The sequence below is a fragment of the Buteo buteo genome, chromosome 9 (assembly GCF_964188355.1).
Source record: "Buteo buteo chromosome 9, bButBut1.hap1.1, whole genome shotgun sequence".
Taxonomy (NCBI): domain Eukaryota; kingdom Metazoa; phylum Chordata; class Aves; order Accipitriformes; family Accipitridae; genus Buteo; species Buteo buteo.
In genome coordinates, this window is record NC_134179.1 from 17,431,680 (window position 1) to 17,447,992 (window position 16,313).

The window sequence follows — 16,313 nt, forward strand, 5'->3', positions numbered from 1 at the left end:
CTCAGGGACTGGCTGGGTGTCGGTCGGCGGGTGGTGAGCAATTGCCCTGCGCATCATTTGTACATTTCAATCCTTTTATTACTACTGCTGTCATTTTATTAGTGTTATCATTATCATTATTAGTTTCTTCTTTTCTGTTCTATTAAACTGTTCTTATCTTAACCCAGGAGTTTTACTTCTTTTCCTGATTTTCTCCCCCATCCCACTGGGTGGGGGGGGAGTGAGTGAGCGGCTGCATGGTGCTTAGTTGCTGGCTGGGGTTAAACCACGACACTAGTAGCTGGTACCGTGCTATGTTTTGAGTTCAGTATGCAAAGAATGTTGATAACACTGATGTTTTCAGTTGTTGCTCAGTAGTGTTTAGAATATAGTCAAGAATTTTTCAGCTTCTCATGCCCAGCCAGGGCACAAGAAGTTGGCACAGGACACAACCAAGGCACCTGACCCAAACTGGTCAACGGTGTATTCCATATCATGTGACGTCCCATCTAATATAGGAACTGGGAAGTGGGGGCGGGGAATCACCGCTCGGGGACTGGCTGGGTGTCTGTCAGCAGGTGGTGAGCAATTGCCCTGCACATCATTTGTACATTCCAATTCTTTTATTACTACTGTTGTCATTTTATTAGTGTTATCATTATTAGTTTCTTCTTTTCTGTTCTATTAAAGCGTTCTTATCTCAACCCATGAGTTTTACTTCTTTTTCCGGATTTTCTCCCCCATCCCACTGGGTGGGTGGGGAGTGAGTGAGCGGCTGCATGGTGCTTAGTTGCTGGCTGGGGTTAAACCACGACATTCACACAGAATGACATACATGTAGTTAATGCACCCTAACAGAGACCTATTTAAGACTGGGAAGCTCTCAGTATTTCTCACTGACACACTAAAACCTTGCTCCACCACTACAAAGAGAATGGGGGAAGTGAAATCCTCTTGCATATGAGATAAGCTGTGCTGAAGGATGCTCTGATTTGCTGGTGGAGTTGCCACATTTGAGCAATTCTGGTTCCATTCAGTAGATAATGCTATGCAAATGTTATTGTTACCACAGATTAAAAAATCTGTGATATATGTTTTTAGAACAAGCACTTAGTTGTGTTTTCTTTGTTTTGGTTTTCTTGCAATTTTTTGGGCATACTTCCATTCTCCATTGCCTTTCCTAACAACACCCAGTGCTACTCACACAATGGATAAAGCCAAGGTCCAGCATATAATTAAGATGTTAAGAGGTAACTTCATCTGGACACATAAACCCGAGCACCTGCTTATGAAAGCAGGTGCCAGAATCAACACGCACAGGCAGCTTGGAAGCTTGTCCAAGACTCTGATTTCACACGCTGTTGAGCAAACTTTTCCTGTCACAGCACAGAGGGTGTCCACCGTACCTCCTGGAAGCACTTGCTTCCCAGAACTGGCAATTTCTTTTATCCACACTGCACTAATGAACACTCTGAAGCTCAAAACTGGACATATTAGAATACAGGACAAACTGAGATATGTATCTAATTGCTTACACAGTCTTATGCTAACCTTTCAAGAGGGCTGTATTGCCCCTACATTGTCCAGCACTCTTCCCCTGTTGCTCAGCTACTAAAATGATGAAAATTAGAGATGGTTATGGATGGAAATGTTCCATGTCTTGTTTTGTCAGTAGTAGTACATTACCTTGCCTCCTGTTGAACTCAATTGAACAACAGTGATTTGATATGCAGATGGTTTCAGTTTCGGAATAAAAGACAACCATGATGCAGAAGTCCTGAAAACACACTGAGATTTCCCAGGTCACACAACAGTAATAATCCCTTTCCCCCCATGCCGCCCCACACCCCTTTTTGAGATTCTGATTTAATTCACAATACCAAAAACATTGATTTTTTCAGAATGTGACTAAAACCTGGTTTTAATCTGTGATCTCTGATCCATATCTTAAGGAAAAACAGATTATCACAGATGTAACCCCTGTCTCAAGGTAACATTAAAACAGGTTAACATGAAGAAAATACTGTTGGGCAAGGATGGTGACAAAAGCCAGAGTCCCACAAAGACCTCCTGACCTAAACAGGAGGTATCATTAAGTAGAAGGCTCCCTCTCCTTGAACACATTGTTTGAAGAAAGGCTCATGTCAAATGTTAATTACAATGGAAAAGAATATAGGAATGATCATGAAAAAGTACAATAATGCTCCAAAAAGCTGTAGCATGTGAGACCTTTGAAGGCTCAGAAGTTCAAAATATGTAAAAAGATCAAAAACTCATGTTCCACTTTGCTAGATCAGAAGATGACGAGGTAACTACATCTTTTCAAATAATAAAGGGTTTTCTTTTTCTTCAACTCTTCCCAGCACATTCTTCTAAACTGTCTGTAAAACAAGAAAACAGAAAGGAAATAAGCGAAAACTTAAGAAGAATGAGAACAAGCCATTCACACAAACCTGAGAAGACAGAAGAAGCCATCAAAAGAAACCAAGAAGGACTTTGAAAGTCTGTAGACTTTTTTTCTTAGACCTATTTCTTTTTCTAAGACCGACTGCTTAAAAACAACAACAAAAATGCTGCTGAAACTCTGTGTGAGTGCACAAGCTGTGCTATGGGGAGCTGACACTTCAGCTGTCAGCATAACATTGGAGAAAAATGTCAGTGTTTATAAAGAAAATAAAGTTATAAAGAAGAAAACAGAAACAGGGCTTCCCATGTTGTCACTAGCATTTTTTGCTGAGACACGAGGCTAAAGCCTCTAGTCCAAAATCTTGCCTCCATTTTATCAAACATTAATGTGATCCCTTAATAAGGCTTCCCCACACTTCCACTCCTTTCAAAACTATTTTAAAACTCAATCTAGAGAAGAAAAAAACCCCAATATCTTTTGTGATCTGGTATTTTCGTCCAGTTGGACAAGCGCTTTTACTGATTTAAAGACAGCAGACAGCATGGCATCACGGAAGTTTATCTATTTCCCACAAAAAGCATTTTCAGGTCACAGCTCACTTTCCCTACATCTTTTTTTTTTTTTTTCCCGATCAACTTCATCGTTATTGTACCCCCAAAAAAAGTGCATCTTCAACTGCATTCTGGTCTGCAACCAAATATAACAAAACACTCTTTTAAAATAATAAAACAGTAAAAAAAAACCGGGGTGGGCAGGATCCAGTATATCAAAAATTCACTTCATAGGTCTGCCAAGAAAATATATCCAGACTTCAACCCTTTAACTGGATCTCAGGGCCTAGGTAACTCCATAGATCTTAATTGCTCAGGAAGACTTTCCTGCAAAGGAACATCTTTTATGTCCCTTGATGAGGTTGGAAGCCAACCAATTTTTGCTCTTCAGCTTATCAAATGTTTTTTGTTTTTTTCCCCAGGATATAATGAAACACAGAGAAAACAAACCCAGGGGTGGACATAAGAATCTTGCTAAGTCAAAAAAACCCAAATAATTTCTTCCAATTTTTGGGCTTCAGTGAGACAGCATATTCAGAGGAAAAGCACTTTGAGTTATAGGAGTGGAGGGTCAAGACCAACAAGAAGCTTTTCCCAAAGGTTTTTTGCATCTTGATTAAGTTGTCATGCAGAAAAATAGCCTAGCACCATCTCCAGTGTGCCTTTTGGCCTTTTTTGTGCAACCCTATTGATGAAAAATTGCTGTAGGGTCAGCAAGGATATAAGCCAAGTGGTTTGGTGACTTAAATGGAGGCACAACTTCAGTTGCATAGGTAAGAACCTCAGTATAGTAAAGCACTTAAATACACACTTCGCTTGAAATACAAATAGTCCTGATACAGAAGTTAAGGTTTCACTTAAGGACTTCGCTGATACAAAGCCCATAAGCCCAATTACAGAGGCAGTGCTGTTGGAACATCTTGAAAATGGCTAATAATTTTGACATGCATCTCAGCTTCTACTGAAAACTTCATAAGAAGTCTGGGTTTAAAGACTGTAGGTTATAAAGAGCCATCATATTTTTTACTGATGAAATTATTAAAAGATGCCTCTTAGTCTAGCCTGAGCTTGTAGTCATTGATTAAACTCTGGATACCATTGAAGGATAGATAAGAAGGTAGGAAAAGCTGGTAGCCTGCGGTTGTAGTCCTAATTGCATGCTTACACTTGCATTTCTGTAGCTTTTAACTTGATGACATTTTAAATTGAGTGATTAATCGGCCTTTACTTTGTTATTTGCAATGTACGCATTTAACACCGCAGGCCAGATAAACTAGCCAACATAAATTAGCCACCGTATTGGCAGGTTTATACCACTAGAGCATCTGGTTCTCCCTGAATTAATTTGTACTGTAGACAGGAACCGACTACAAGTCTTCTTTTAAATTCATGTGAAAAATACAAATATTCATATTTTTCACTCAACTCTCTTGTCTAGTTGTGTTTTCCTTAAAACAGGTTCTCCAAATCCAAAGTGACATGAAGCATGGGACTTACGTCTGGGAGTCCAGCACACTCAACCCTTCTGTCAGACTAGCATTTGCTGTGCAGCACGATGGAGTTTTGCTTGTCAGGCTCTGCACTGCTTGCCATGAGAAAGCGCTTGGTACAACTGGTGGTTTTTCAGGTAGGACACCTGCAGAAACTGGGTTTGTGCAGCAGATAAAGCAGCTTGCCATTTCTTGGCCTACCATGTCCTTTCACAGAAGTGGCACGCAGGAAATGATGCTCTACAGTTACATAAAATTCATTTTTTAAAACTCTGAAGCATTAATTCTTTATCATACTGCATTACAATGAGGTAGGAGGGGGAGCGGGCCAAGGGAGATGGAGAAACAGGAAAGACTCTTTGGTTTTGAAGTGAGATTTAGGGTCAAATATGAAAATCAGCAATACCATGCCCAATTTCTGCCTCTGAAACACTCATACAGGCACATCAGGGTAATACAGTCAAGTAAAGTTACCAATCTTCCATTAATGTGTGCAGCAACATCAAACTCCAGTTATTCAGCTCACTGTAGGAACCCAGCAAGCACCCAACCTCCACTTTCTGATCGGGGAAAAACAAGCAAAGCCAAATGGCAGGGTGAAGAAGGAAGGGAGGACACTGCCGCCTGGTCAGGGGGATGATATGTGCACAGAAAGGCCCCAGAGAAATCAGAGAGGTGCAATACAGACATAGGGCATAGTAAAGATCACGAGGTCGGGTCCCTGTTGGTGATGAGGCACAGGCAAGGTTAGCGCTCCAGTGCAGAAGTGGACGATGGAGACGGGGAACAGCTGGGACATGGTGGAAAACCAGTTTGGGAATCAACAGATTTGCCTGGAATGCTTAGCTTCAAAACCTGGCTCCCAACTGAAGGTATTAAGATGCCTAAGTCAGACATATCCAAGGACATTAAAGTCTACCCTGCTGATAATAGGGCTCTGATGATTTAGAAATTTTACCCTAACTTTTGTTTTCAATGAAATGAATCAAAGTAATAAACATACTCTCAAAATTTAAACGATCCATTCTAATAATTTCTTTTCTTTTTTCTTTTCTTTTTTTTTTTTTTTTTATTAGAAATGCTTATTGTAGCAGGCGAGGCTTAGTAATGGAACCCAATTATCTTTATACATCATATTAAATGTAAAACATTACTGTTCCTTTAATTTAGGTCATGAGATATAAATGTCACCAGTGTTGTTACTTTAGGTTTTAATAATAATTTTCTACAACATGAAATAGTTTGATTACCAAGACCTACCAGTGGTCAGTGATGGCAATGCACAAATAATATTTCACACTCCTAACAAATGGCACACAAAACTTACCTTTCATTATGCTTTTTAATAACTGGAAGTTGTTCAGTTCTGTTTTTTGTACAACCAATTATACATAAACATGTACAAGTACTCAATTCCAGTCACAGTGTATATATATTTTTGGATCCACAGCAATATAAAATGAGTTCTACCTGTATATACATGTGCAAGTCTGAATGAGTCCTGAGTAATTTTAAAGTACTATCAGTCAAATCCTGTAAATTTTAATCGATACAAATAAAACCCAGGTTTTACAGTGTTATGCTATTGTGAAGAAGCTGTTTTTCAAAAAAAGAAATATAGCACTTTGCATTTAGCTTTATGCATAGCTATGAGCTCCGTACAGTGCACAGTATCCACTTACAGTCTGGGTAATTAGAAAATCTGAAAAGATGCTGACCACATTCTTCGGTAACTATTGCTTCCTCTGCTTCTTAATTAACGGTGAGTGATTTGTTCTGCTTCAAAACAACCAAGTGTGGAAGACTTTTACAGGGTTTAAATTGTATTCTTTCTGCTGCATATATTTTTGTAAACATTCAAGTTACCCAGGCCCTTTAATTCTTCTGAAGAAAACTATACAATTATACAATCAAGCAGTTAAAATGTGTGTCTGGGAAGAAAAAAAGAAACAACAGCGGAGTATGAGCATTACCTTGAACACCACAGTATGCTATAAGGAAACAAAAGAGGAAGTGTTCTTTAAGGAACAGCTTAGACAGAAACCAAAAGGCTGCTCAGAAACTCTCTGTCAGCATGACATGCTGCCATGGTAAACACGAGATGCTCTCGCACCACCAGACAAAGTGTCTGAGCAAACAGGAAGGAAGCATTCCCGCTAAGGAGCAGATCCAAACTCAGCACAAGAGTCAGAATCTTTGTACAGTATTAACAGAGCAACTTACACAAAGATGTTTGTATAGCCCATGCCAGGAAAATGCAGGTACTAATATGAGAGCTGGTAAAGGACACAGGCTAGCGTCGGGGCACAGCTGTCTTTAACTGGAGTTGTTTTGATGCAACTTCCCAGGTATGGAGGAAGATAGCTTTTTTCTTCCCCCCATTTCTCTTGCACCACCGAAGTGAAGGCACCACTCCAACTGTGCTCCTCTGGCAGAAGGGTCCTGGCCCAAAAGTTAGCTGGTCCCATGGCTGCTATAGTCAAAAACGCCTTTCCTGAAGAAGGGTGAGAATTCGCAGATGGTGTGTTTTGACAGAGTTAGCCCCACTTTATCAATGTGCAGTGGAGACGATGGAGATTTCAGCATTGCAGAGAAAAAGCTCCTGAGGTATTTCTGTGGAAAGAAATGCAAAATGTCATAAGGTTTACTTGATCAAATTGATTACAACCACCTTGAAGAATTACGTGAACAGCAGTATAGAAAAAAAGAAACAAGATCTCCATGGACTGTGAAAAGTCCCTTTAATAACCGTCAGCATTTAAATCCATCCACAAAACAGGTCTACTGAAATGTCTGTATTAAGCTCAGGAATAGCAGAGAAGAAGCATTTTCCTCTTTCTTCCCCTGTCAAGCTTAGTAACTGTTTGACTCTGTGCTTGTGAGATGCTCGCTGGTTTATTCTGCAGTCGTGTAATGCTTTCTGCTAATCATGACCTGCTAATACTGCCTTCTAGCATTACCACACACTATAGCAGGTGCAAACCTCCAATCTATTCCACAGGAATTTCACTACATATGGACACAAAAGGACTTCAGAAATCTTTCCCTCATAAAGTCTCCACAATCCTTGCATCAAAAAGGATTTGTTTTGATCAAAGCCATCTGCACAAAGATTGCACGACTTTCATATTACCTTAGAACCCACCAGCATCTTTTCACTGAGTTGTCTTCTAAATTTCTTTCTTTTTTTTTTGTAAGTCTAATAAGAAGCATTCCCCTTCCCAAAAGTTAATATTCACCAACTGCTGTGTGACTTGCATCCATTTGTATCTATAGAAATTGTGACAGATGTACATTAACACAAAGTTAGTTTTCACAAACCTGATGGGGTTTCTTTCACATATGGGTTGAATTATTACAAACATTTAGCATGATTTATTAAGTCATATTTATAACTTCTGAATGAAACACAGTAGGTAAAACATTGATCAGACCGGTGCTAAAGAAGTACCCAATGTCTCCCAAATAGCTGTAAGGGACATCTCATCTGGAGCACAGGGATAAACTCCTTTGCTCTCCTACAGTCTGACCACAGAAAAAGATAACTCAAGAAATTATTCACAAATCTCCGATGCAGTGGGAAACACACCTGCAAGACAGAACAGTACAATCTCCTCTGAAGACCACAAGGTTTAGTTATTTGAATGCAGCAGCTTTTGGGTCATGGAAGTGGTTCCATGTTAGCGAAGCAGCCCTAATTATTCACTCTCTTCTCAAGGAGAATTCCTCCATAGTATAACAACCTGTTACCTATTTAAGTGCCTTGGAAACCAGCTGTATGAGTATCACAGAAAGCAGGATAACAAAAAACAACAACAAAAAAAGCAGCTGACACATAAGCTATTCTCTTGGCAGGATTGGTGAATTTTCTGTTTTATTCAGATCTCCCACAGGTTGTATTAATGTTCATGAAAAAAAAATTCATTACAAAAATGCCTTCAAGATGAATTCAGACAGACTAAGGGGTAAAGTGAGCTACAGATATCATATCAACATTTGTCATAATTAGTTCACAAAGTAGGGCCCTTTAAAAAAGTCCCAATCCAGTAATGCCTGAAGGATGAATGTGGTAGAAAATCAAATGTAAAACATGGCATCCTGTTAAGAGTTTTAGCACTGTGCTGAAAAGTTACTGCAGTAATTCCAGTTTATGGCTACCAAAGGCTCAAAGGTACCAAAATTTCTCGCGAGAGACATTACAAGAACTATTGTGTTCACCTTGGTATGTAGGGCCAGATAATTGACAGTCATGCCTTTCCTGTAGAGCCATTATTCATTGTTTTGGCACGATAGCTCTAATGGTAGAGCAAAAAATCCCTCTGCTATAAGCATATACTTATCTGACAGGGAAAAGCTAGGGACAGCAGGTATACTTACTTTCCCAGATCTGCACACAGGAGTTACTCAGTGAGTATCACAGATTCTTTGAACATGAAAAAGATCCTTGGGAAAATGGCAACAAGCAGACCCTACCAGATTATGATGGAATTCATTTTGTATGAAGGTTTCCAGCCATATGGCTTGGCATTATGTGGTCTTCAACAACCACCTCTGAGCGAATTAGCCCTCTTGTAAATCCCATATCTGTATTTGCCCTTGTTTGCAATGCTGATGTGTTAGCATAGCACAGAGCTGATGTGCCCTTGACACAAAGAAGCTGTTGCTTCAACAAAATAAAGGTTGCTCTGCCCAGATATGCTGGCTAGGAGTTAAGTCCTGTAGTGAGGGAAACAGTGATTGATAGCAGAAGTGTTTGCTCACACCACAAGCATATGCCTCGATTAAAGAGCTGTGACTAGGCAGTAAGGGGGAAGGTTGCTCTGTCCTGTGGGCTGCAACGTGGATGCCAAAGTGGAAGAAAGTGGTAGGAGAAAAGGAAGAGTGCTCCTTGCCAGTGTATGGAAAGATACTTCCCAAATTCAGATGGGATAGGGTCACAGCAAGCTGGGAGAGGGGCAGAAGCACATCAACACCAAAGTGCCAGAGATGATGGAAAGAAACCTTCCTTAGAGATTCAGAAGGGACTTGACATGGACTTTGTTGCAACCCAGGAGGCCACTGCAAGCTGCTGGAGTGGGAGCAAGGCTAGACGAAAGGATCTCCTCTGTCAGGACTCGGTAGGCAGGGGGAAGAGTTGTTTTCAAAGCTTTTATATTAAATCCATTTCCAGCAGCAGATACAATTTTTCTCTCTTTACAGAATAGTGTTATTTGTGCTGAGTTAAAACTAGGTAGGAAACATGCTGGTATACTTTGATGTGTTCCTTCAAAAAAAATTTCTTAGTGGAGTCTAAGGGTGACTTCATCATAGAAACATGTCCAAATTTTATACAAATCAGTGCTGTGACTGCCTACCAGCACTTCACTGATAGCATCTAAATCATTGTCCCTAGTATGCAAAGCACTACATTATAGCAATCTTACTTCTGCTAGGTTTTGCATGATTACCTTGGAAAGAAAAAACTAGGTGACTAATACAAATATTCCAAAAGACTTGGTTTTCTTACTTGTTTTTGTTTCTCAGCCTTTCAAAACTCTAGCCATTTGTTCTGGATTTAGTCTGGTAATCAGTGTTCTTCCAAATGCACTTAGGAATTTCATTTCACTAATAGCATTAAACCCGCTATGTTGCTGGTTTGGTGGAAAATATCCTAATTGTAAATTTGTAAATGTCTCAGTGTGAGGGCATAGGACCCTGGCACTGTAACAGGGATGTAATATGGGTAACTAACACATCAATGGTGTTGGTTGCTCAGTCTAAACACACATTCAGGAACACCAGTTTAGAGAATGGAAGTACTCTTCACATGGACAAAACACTTAAGATAGAAAGCCAGGTTAAAAAAAAAAAAAGTACAAAAAGCAGTGGTTTTGCCCTCTTGGCACACATTACAACCTTCGTAGCCTTTAACTTAAAATTATGACAGCTGTACCTGCAAGTTTTCACTTCGCATTCCAAGTGTTTGCAAATGAAACAAGACTGGAGAAAGTCTTGTGAGGCCCAAAGGTTTTTCTTTTCTTATTAGTTTGAGTAGATTTCCCTCCCTTTTAATTATGTGAATAGCAAAATTGCAACCACTTTAAAAGCTTATTAAAAATCATTTTAATAGGGTTCACCTTTTTAGCAGTAGGCCAGCATTCATCTCGAGCTCAATCCATCAGCACAGCGAAGTCATTTTAATGATTTTTGCACTACTTCATGATGTGGGGACCTCATAATTTTATACATTTTAATATAAATCCATAACTTAATTTAAAGTTATTAAAGTTATTACAATCAAAAAGCTTTCTGGAATGTGAAAGTGTTCTTATCATCCTTTAAATTGTGGCATATTAAAGAGGAATTCAGTTCAATGACATTGTTCTCATAATCCATTACAAACAGGGACAGCCTCAGAGACCAATAGCAGAGCTTAGCAAGAATTGGATTTTTTCATTAAACTTTGGTGTGTTTAAAAACTCATCAACACTGGTACTTCCAGAAAGTGAAGAAACTTTGAGCTTTCTCTTTCCTACTGCTGTTCCTAGCAATTTCCTCAAAAAAGTCAGCGTTTTAAATTCTTTAAATACAAGACTATACAATTAGCATTATAAATATCACCTGCTAATATCTGATGGAGCTGAAAGCACCAAAAGCTTTAATAAGATAAACCTTAGAAGGCTTTGGGGATTTTTGAAACAATACCTCCCTTTCAACACCTACACATCACTGTGACAGTCAAAAGTTTTACCGCAAGGTCACAGAAGGTCATTGGTGGCAGAGGCAGAACTAATTAACTTGCTCATCTAACTTCTAGTATTGGCTCCTCTCTCCCTTTAATATAGATGTTAGTTTCTCTCAGCACCAATCACATAATTATTCTGTTGACTAGTGTTAAGTATCGCAAGCTTTAAATCAAATCTTGATTTGAATTATTCATAGAGCAAAGCATACGCAGGTATCAACAGCTGTTTTCTATAGGATAGGAATCTGATTACAAAAAAAAGACAGATTGAAGCATATTACCTGACTCCGAAAAGCCACATTATGCTGCAATGACGTATTTGCAAGGCAAGATCCTCCTGAGGAAGACTCTAGCCCAAAACAAGCAGACAGGAACATGCTTCACTTCTAATCTGTGATCACAAAAATAAGGATCTGCTTAGAAGACAACGCATGCAGAGGGAGCCTGCTGTAATGCAGAAATGGGAGTGCATCTCCTGCCTTTGTCTCCTAGAAAGAAATTTCTGGGCATATGCAAAGGAAAACGAACATTTGGGAATCCTTTCCCACATTAACCAACTTTCTCTATTTTGGACCTCGCCATTGGTGTCTTGAAGAGAAAAAAATGAATTCGAAATATGAATCACTGCAGAAATGCCAGCTATTGTCACTACCTACAGTCTCTACTGACAAAAAAAAATTCGGCTTAAATGGCACTGACAGGCGATTGTGTCCCAAGGAGACTTCAGGCTGGTGAAGGGCCATGTCTGGGGTGATGCTATATAGAGTCTGACGAGAAGAGATTGTACATCTTCCCAAGAAAAATAGGATTCAAAATTCTCATTGGATCTGCTTCTTCCTTGTGTTTTTTTCCTTACTGGCAAAAGTCAAAGGGAATTAACATGCTGTATGGGGAGGTAAGCTGGGTTTGCAGCCTGTGATACCACTGGGAGAGCACAGAAGACAGGAACTGTTAGGAAGACGGCTGCAAGCTAAGCCAGCTCTGCCTCACCTGGGACACACACCACATCTCAAACATCACACAGGACTGGATTATCCGGGTCAGGTGTGGAGGACAACAAAAGCCACTAGCCACAACATAAGAACTGAGTTCCAAGGGATCAGGTTCTCTCATGCCAAATATCCCAACATTACACAGCAAGAGGTATTCACGTTGTCCAAACCAAGGTGTTTTGTCCAGGCAGTGGTCCCAACAGGCTCCTCTTGTGGTCTGCAAGGATAGCTCAGCACTCCATGTCACGATTTGGTTCACCACAGTTAAGCTTCTGCCCTGTGCCTGCCACTAAAACCATCTCCCCTTCCCTTGGGACCACCTGAGGCTAAACTGGCTAACTAGGAGTGAATAACTGCCAGCATAATGTTCTGATAGGTCTCTAAAAGTAGTTTCAGATCCATTTCTGGATTTATTAAATTTGAGCAAGCAGGGAAAGAATTGGTAGATAGCAAGAATATAAAATACAAGGTGGCATTGCTTTGGAGTACAGCAGCTCAAAAGGATGGGGGACTGTACACAGATTATGACTAATATCTTCACCTCCAGCCATTCAAGACTAGGACCAACTCTCTGCTCACCAAATATAACTAGCACAGAAACATTTTGGTCTTCTGTGGGGTTTTCTTTTTCTTTTTCTATTTTATAAAGCAAACATGAGGCTTCATTTCTTTTCCCCAACACCTTGACATATATTGCAAGATATCATAAAGCAGATCTGAGTAAAATATGTGAGCAGGACAGCATGTGATATTCAATATCTCAAGTGATATTTCAGGCCCTTCAGGAAGTACCTCTGGATCTGTACACATTTATCTCCTTCATGCACACACCCTTAGGTCATTACGTGCAGCTGTGATTTCATAGTGATGAGAAAAAGACTTATTGCCTGGGAGACTACCTGGTGCCTGAAGGATCTTATTTCTGTGAGAAATTTGGAGAGAAAGCTTCTAAAATTAAGACATGATCACATGGGCCAATGTCTTTTGCAGAAAGACCAGGATGGCTAGGTTCTCCTTACAAAAGGCTACAGTATTAGACATTGCCAAAGTTGCACAAAGCTTCCTTGATGAGTCAGAGGTAACAAACGCCTCCAGAACGCACACAACTTGTGTGAGCACAAAGAGATTTTTCAGGAGAATAAAGACAAATTCACATGTTTGAAAATTACAAGTCACCACTGTTTTAGTCTTAATATTAAAGAGGGGAGTTATTTGCTTCACATTGGCAGACATTAATTAGGCTTAAGGCCAGATTAACTGGCTTCACATTACATAAACCAAGAATAAAGAATTAACTCATTTTAATCAAACCCTTCCTGTTCACTTTAACTAGGCCTAATCAGAAGCAAGGCTGTTTACAGCTAATGCCTAGTAGTCACTGAATAAATAAATAAATAAAATAAAGAACTTCCCAATCAGTATCACCTTATCCTGTGTTTGTACGTCTTATATGTATACAATACAACTCCACCCCACACACCACCAATTTCCATCCAAAACAAATTCAACATACAGCCATGCAAAACGCACATCACCAGCTCTCCCAACATTAAACTTCCAGCTGTCTCACCAACAGACTTTGCCTGCGCAAACGTCCTCTTACCGATGGAGGAAAGCAAGCCTGGCACCGCAGGAACCAGTACTGCTGGGGATGCAGCAGCCGGGCACAGCCTCAGGGGGAGCAGAGTGTTTGCTGCAGGGTTGAGCTGCCTGTGCTGTGGGCTGGTTATGTCTCCTAAGAAACCAGGATTTACAGGTTTCCCTTAGTACAAATAATACAAGTATGGCAAATTACACTAAGTTGTTTTTTTTTATTTGCTAACAAACATCTTGCCAATTTGACTGTGATATACATATGCAAACTGTTGAGAGACTGAACTTGTTTGCTAAGGAGCTAGATAGGAGGAGATGAGGTTGAAAGCTCCTACCAAAAATGTAATGTAACTCTTTTGTTAGTAAACAGATTCACCTATATAGCTTTCAAATGTTAACATGGCTGTAAATGCTGGATCTACAAAACAGAATTTTACTTTGATAGCAAAGAATTTAGCCTTCGCTTTTGTTGGAGCTACAAAACTGAACTATGGAGACTTGTGTTCTTGCCAGTGCAGTGGCACTAGCACTGCAGCAGTCTGTGTTGGTGGTGGACTTAACCTGAAGCAGAGAGTGAAGCAGCAATACCATACATACCACTCCCTTGGGCATGCTTAGAGGTACCTAAATGACTTTGGAACTAAGTGGGTAAGAGTCAAGCTCTTTAAGCAGCTAAATTCCATTAAAAAAAACAGGACTTACATTTTTAGCCCCTTGGGAAATCTCCCTATGTTTTTTATGCACAGTGTAATGCAGATTCCTTGAATCAGGGTTAGTTTCCTCCACAGCTATACAGGTGAAAACAGATTTTACCACTACACCTCCAGAAGTGTTTGAGTGCCATTAAAATTTAATTTTACCCAGGGTGGTACTGAAATTTATTTGGATTCATACACCTTTTTGAATTTTCATAATGTACAAGCATTCTGAGAGATGCCAGTTATGATTCAAGGTGAAATTGCTCTCCTAGGTTTTCAAAATCCAATCTATTCATTACAGCTATTTAGAGCATTTTTCTGTGCAAGTCTAATGGCATGAGCACATTATGTTGAATTACTATTACGCCACATCAATTGAATTAACTTCTGAAGTCAGTCTACATCCCAAATTACAATCTTATTCTGCTTGAAATTCATTTAAAAACCACAGGACTTAATATTTCTTACAACGCCTGAATGCTAAAAGCTTATATTCATTGCCTTTAAGTAGCTCCAATGAAAACTGAATTGTAGGCTGGCAGGGAGAAAAAAAAAAAAAAAAAGGCAGCAAGGGCTATGATTTACAGGTGCTCTATCAGTGTGAGTTTTCTTTTGGAAGTGAACAGCCATATTAAAAAAGATCAAAACAGACCTGACTAGTGAAGGAAACCAATCTTTTCTCCAGTGCACAAGTCAAAACAAGTCCTGTCAAAATCTGTTCAGAAAGAACAACAACAGGATTGAACTTACCACACATCCCTGGGCCAGCAGTGACAGCGTGTCATCTGCTGGAGTGGCCCTGGCAGACAGCTACCAAAGCTCTTGACATGCATCACCCTCTACTTCCTTTGGTGAAATCAGATGCTGGAGGATGACTGATATGCTTGCTTTGAAAAGAGATAGCGCCAAGTTCAACCCAGCATCCTTGGTCAAGCACTCCCTTTATTCATCTGCTCACATCTGAATGTGGAGAGTCATTATCGGAGACCGATAAAGGTACACAACTTCAAAACTTGATTTGTAGGAGGATGTTGGGAAATTTATTCTGACCTGACAGCAAAACACATTAGGATGTGGAGCTAAACTGGAGTTCAAACTATATGCTGTCACATATTCTGAACCTACTAAATCATGACAAACATATCTCCTTATTTTCTGATACTCTGAAATCTCTAAAAAGGAAAAAAAAAAAAAAGGCCTCCAAATTGCACATCCTAGTTAATTCTTTGGTTGTAACGGAGATAAACATTTTATCACAAAAGATTCAGTTTTTGAGGTAGGGATCTGAAGTTATACAGCTAAAGAAAGAAATGCCAAAATTATTGTAAAGTACTATGTATATTATGTAAAGTTACCTCTAGCAAACGCTGCAAAACAGGGTTTCAGACCTGATCTTGAATAAGGCACTGAGTTTGAGAAAATGAGATCAAGGGACTGCTTATGCTTACTGTTCCTTTTGCATCCAGTAGCCTGTTGGACCAGAGCTTAAAATTAACTCATCCAGAAAACAACCCCAGGCTTTCACTCCTTCTAAATGACCATCTTTATTCTTATAATACCAATAGATTATAATGTCTTGCATTTGCTGTGGGCCTGGCTGAGAGCCTACAGTATTTAATCAAAGTAACATTTTATTGGTATGGGATCAACTGTTGATATATGCAAAGTCCTAATTTCTACTTATTTGTATCTAGTGACTGTAATCAATACGTAAAATTAATTTTATTTATTCACTTTTTGAAGCCAACATGCCTCACATGAGAAGCAGCACCATCCAAAAAAAGATAAAATGCTTCACTGCTGAGAGCTGCTACAACTCCTCTTTGAGGGCTGCCACTTCAAAGAAGAAAAGCCAGGTGCCTTGGGCAGCCCCAATGAT

General features: G+C 39.6%; 1 protein-coding gene across 12 annotated transcripts in view; it reads right to left on the bottom strand.

Annotated features, from left to right (window-relative positions):
• Window positions 1-580: 580 nt before the first annotated feature.
• The window catches only part of KIF16B (kinesin family member 16B), a 154,009-nt gene continuing 138,276 nt past the window's right edge, over window positions 581-16,313 (bottom strand). For 7 of the 12 annotated variants that reach the window (XM_075035506.1, XM_075035505.1, XM_075035499.1 and 4 more), the window contains one exon: window positions 5,756-7,040. In XM_075035506.1, coding sequence (XP_074891607.1) covers window positions 6,882-7,040 — 159 coding nt within the window. In that variant the 3' untranslated portion in view covers window positions 5,756-6,881. The other 5 variants (XR_012651618.1, XR_012651616.1, XR_012651617.1 and 2 more) reach the window with 5 other exon arrangements.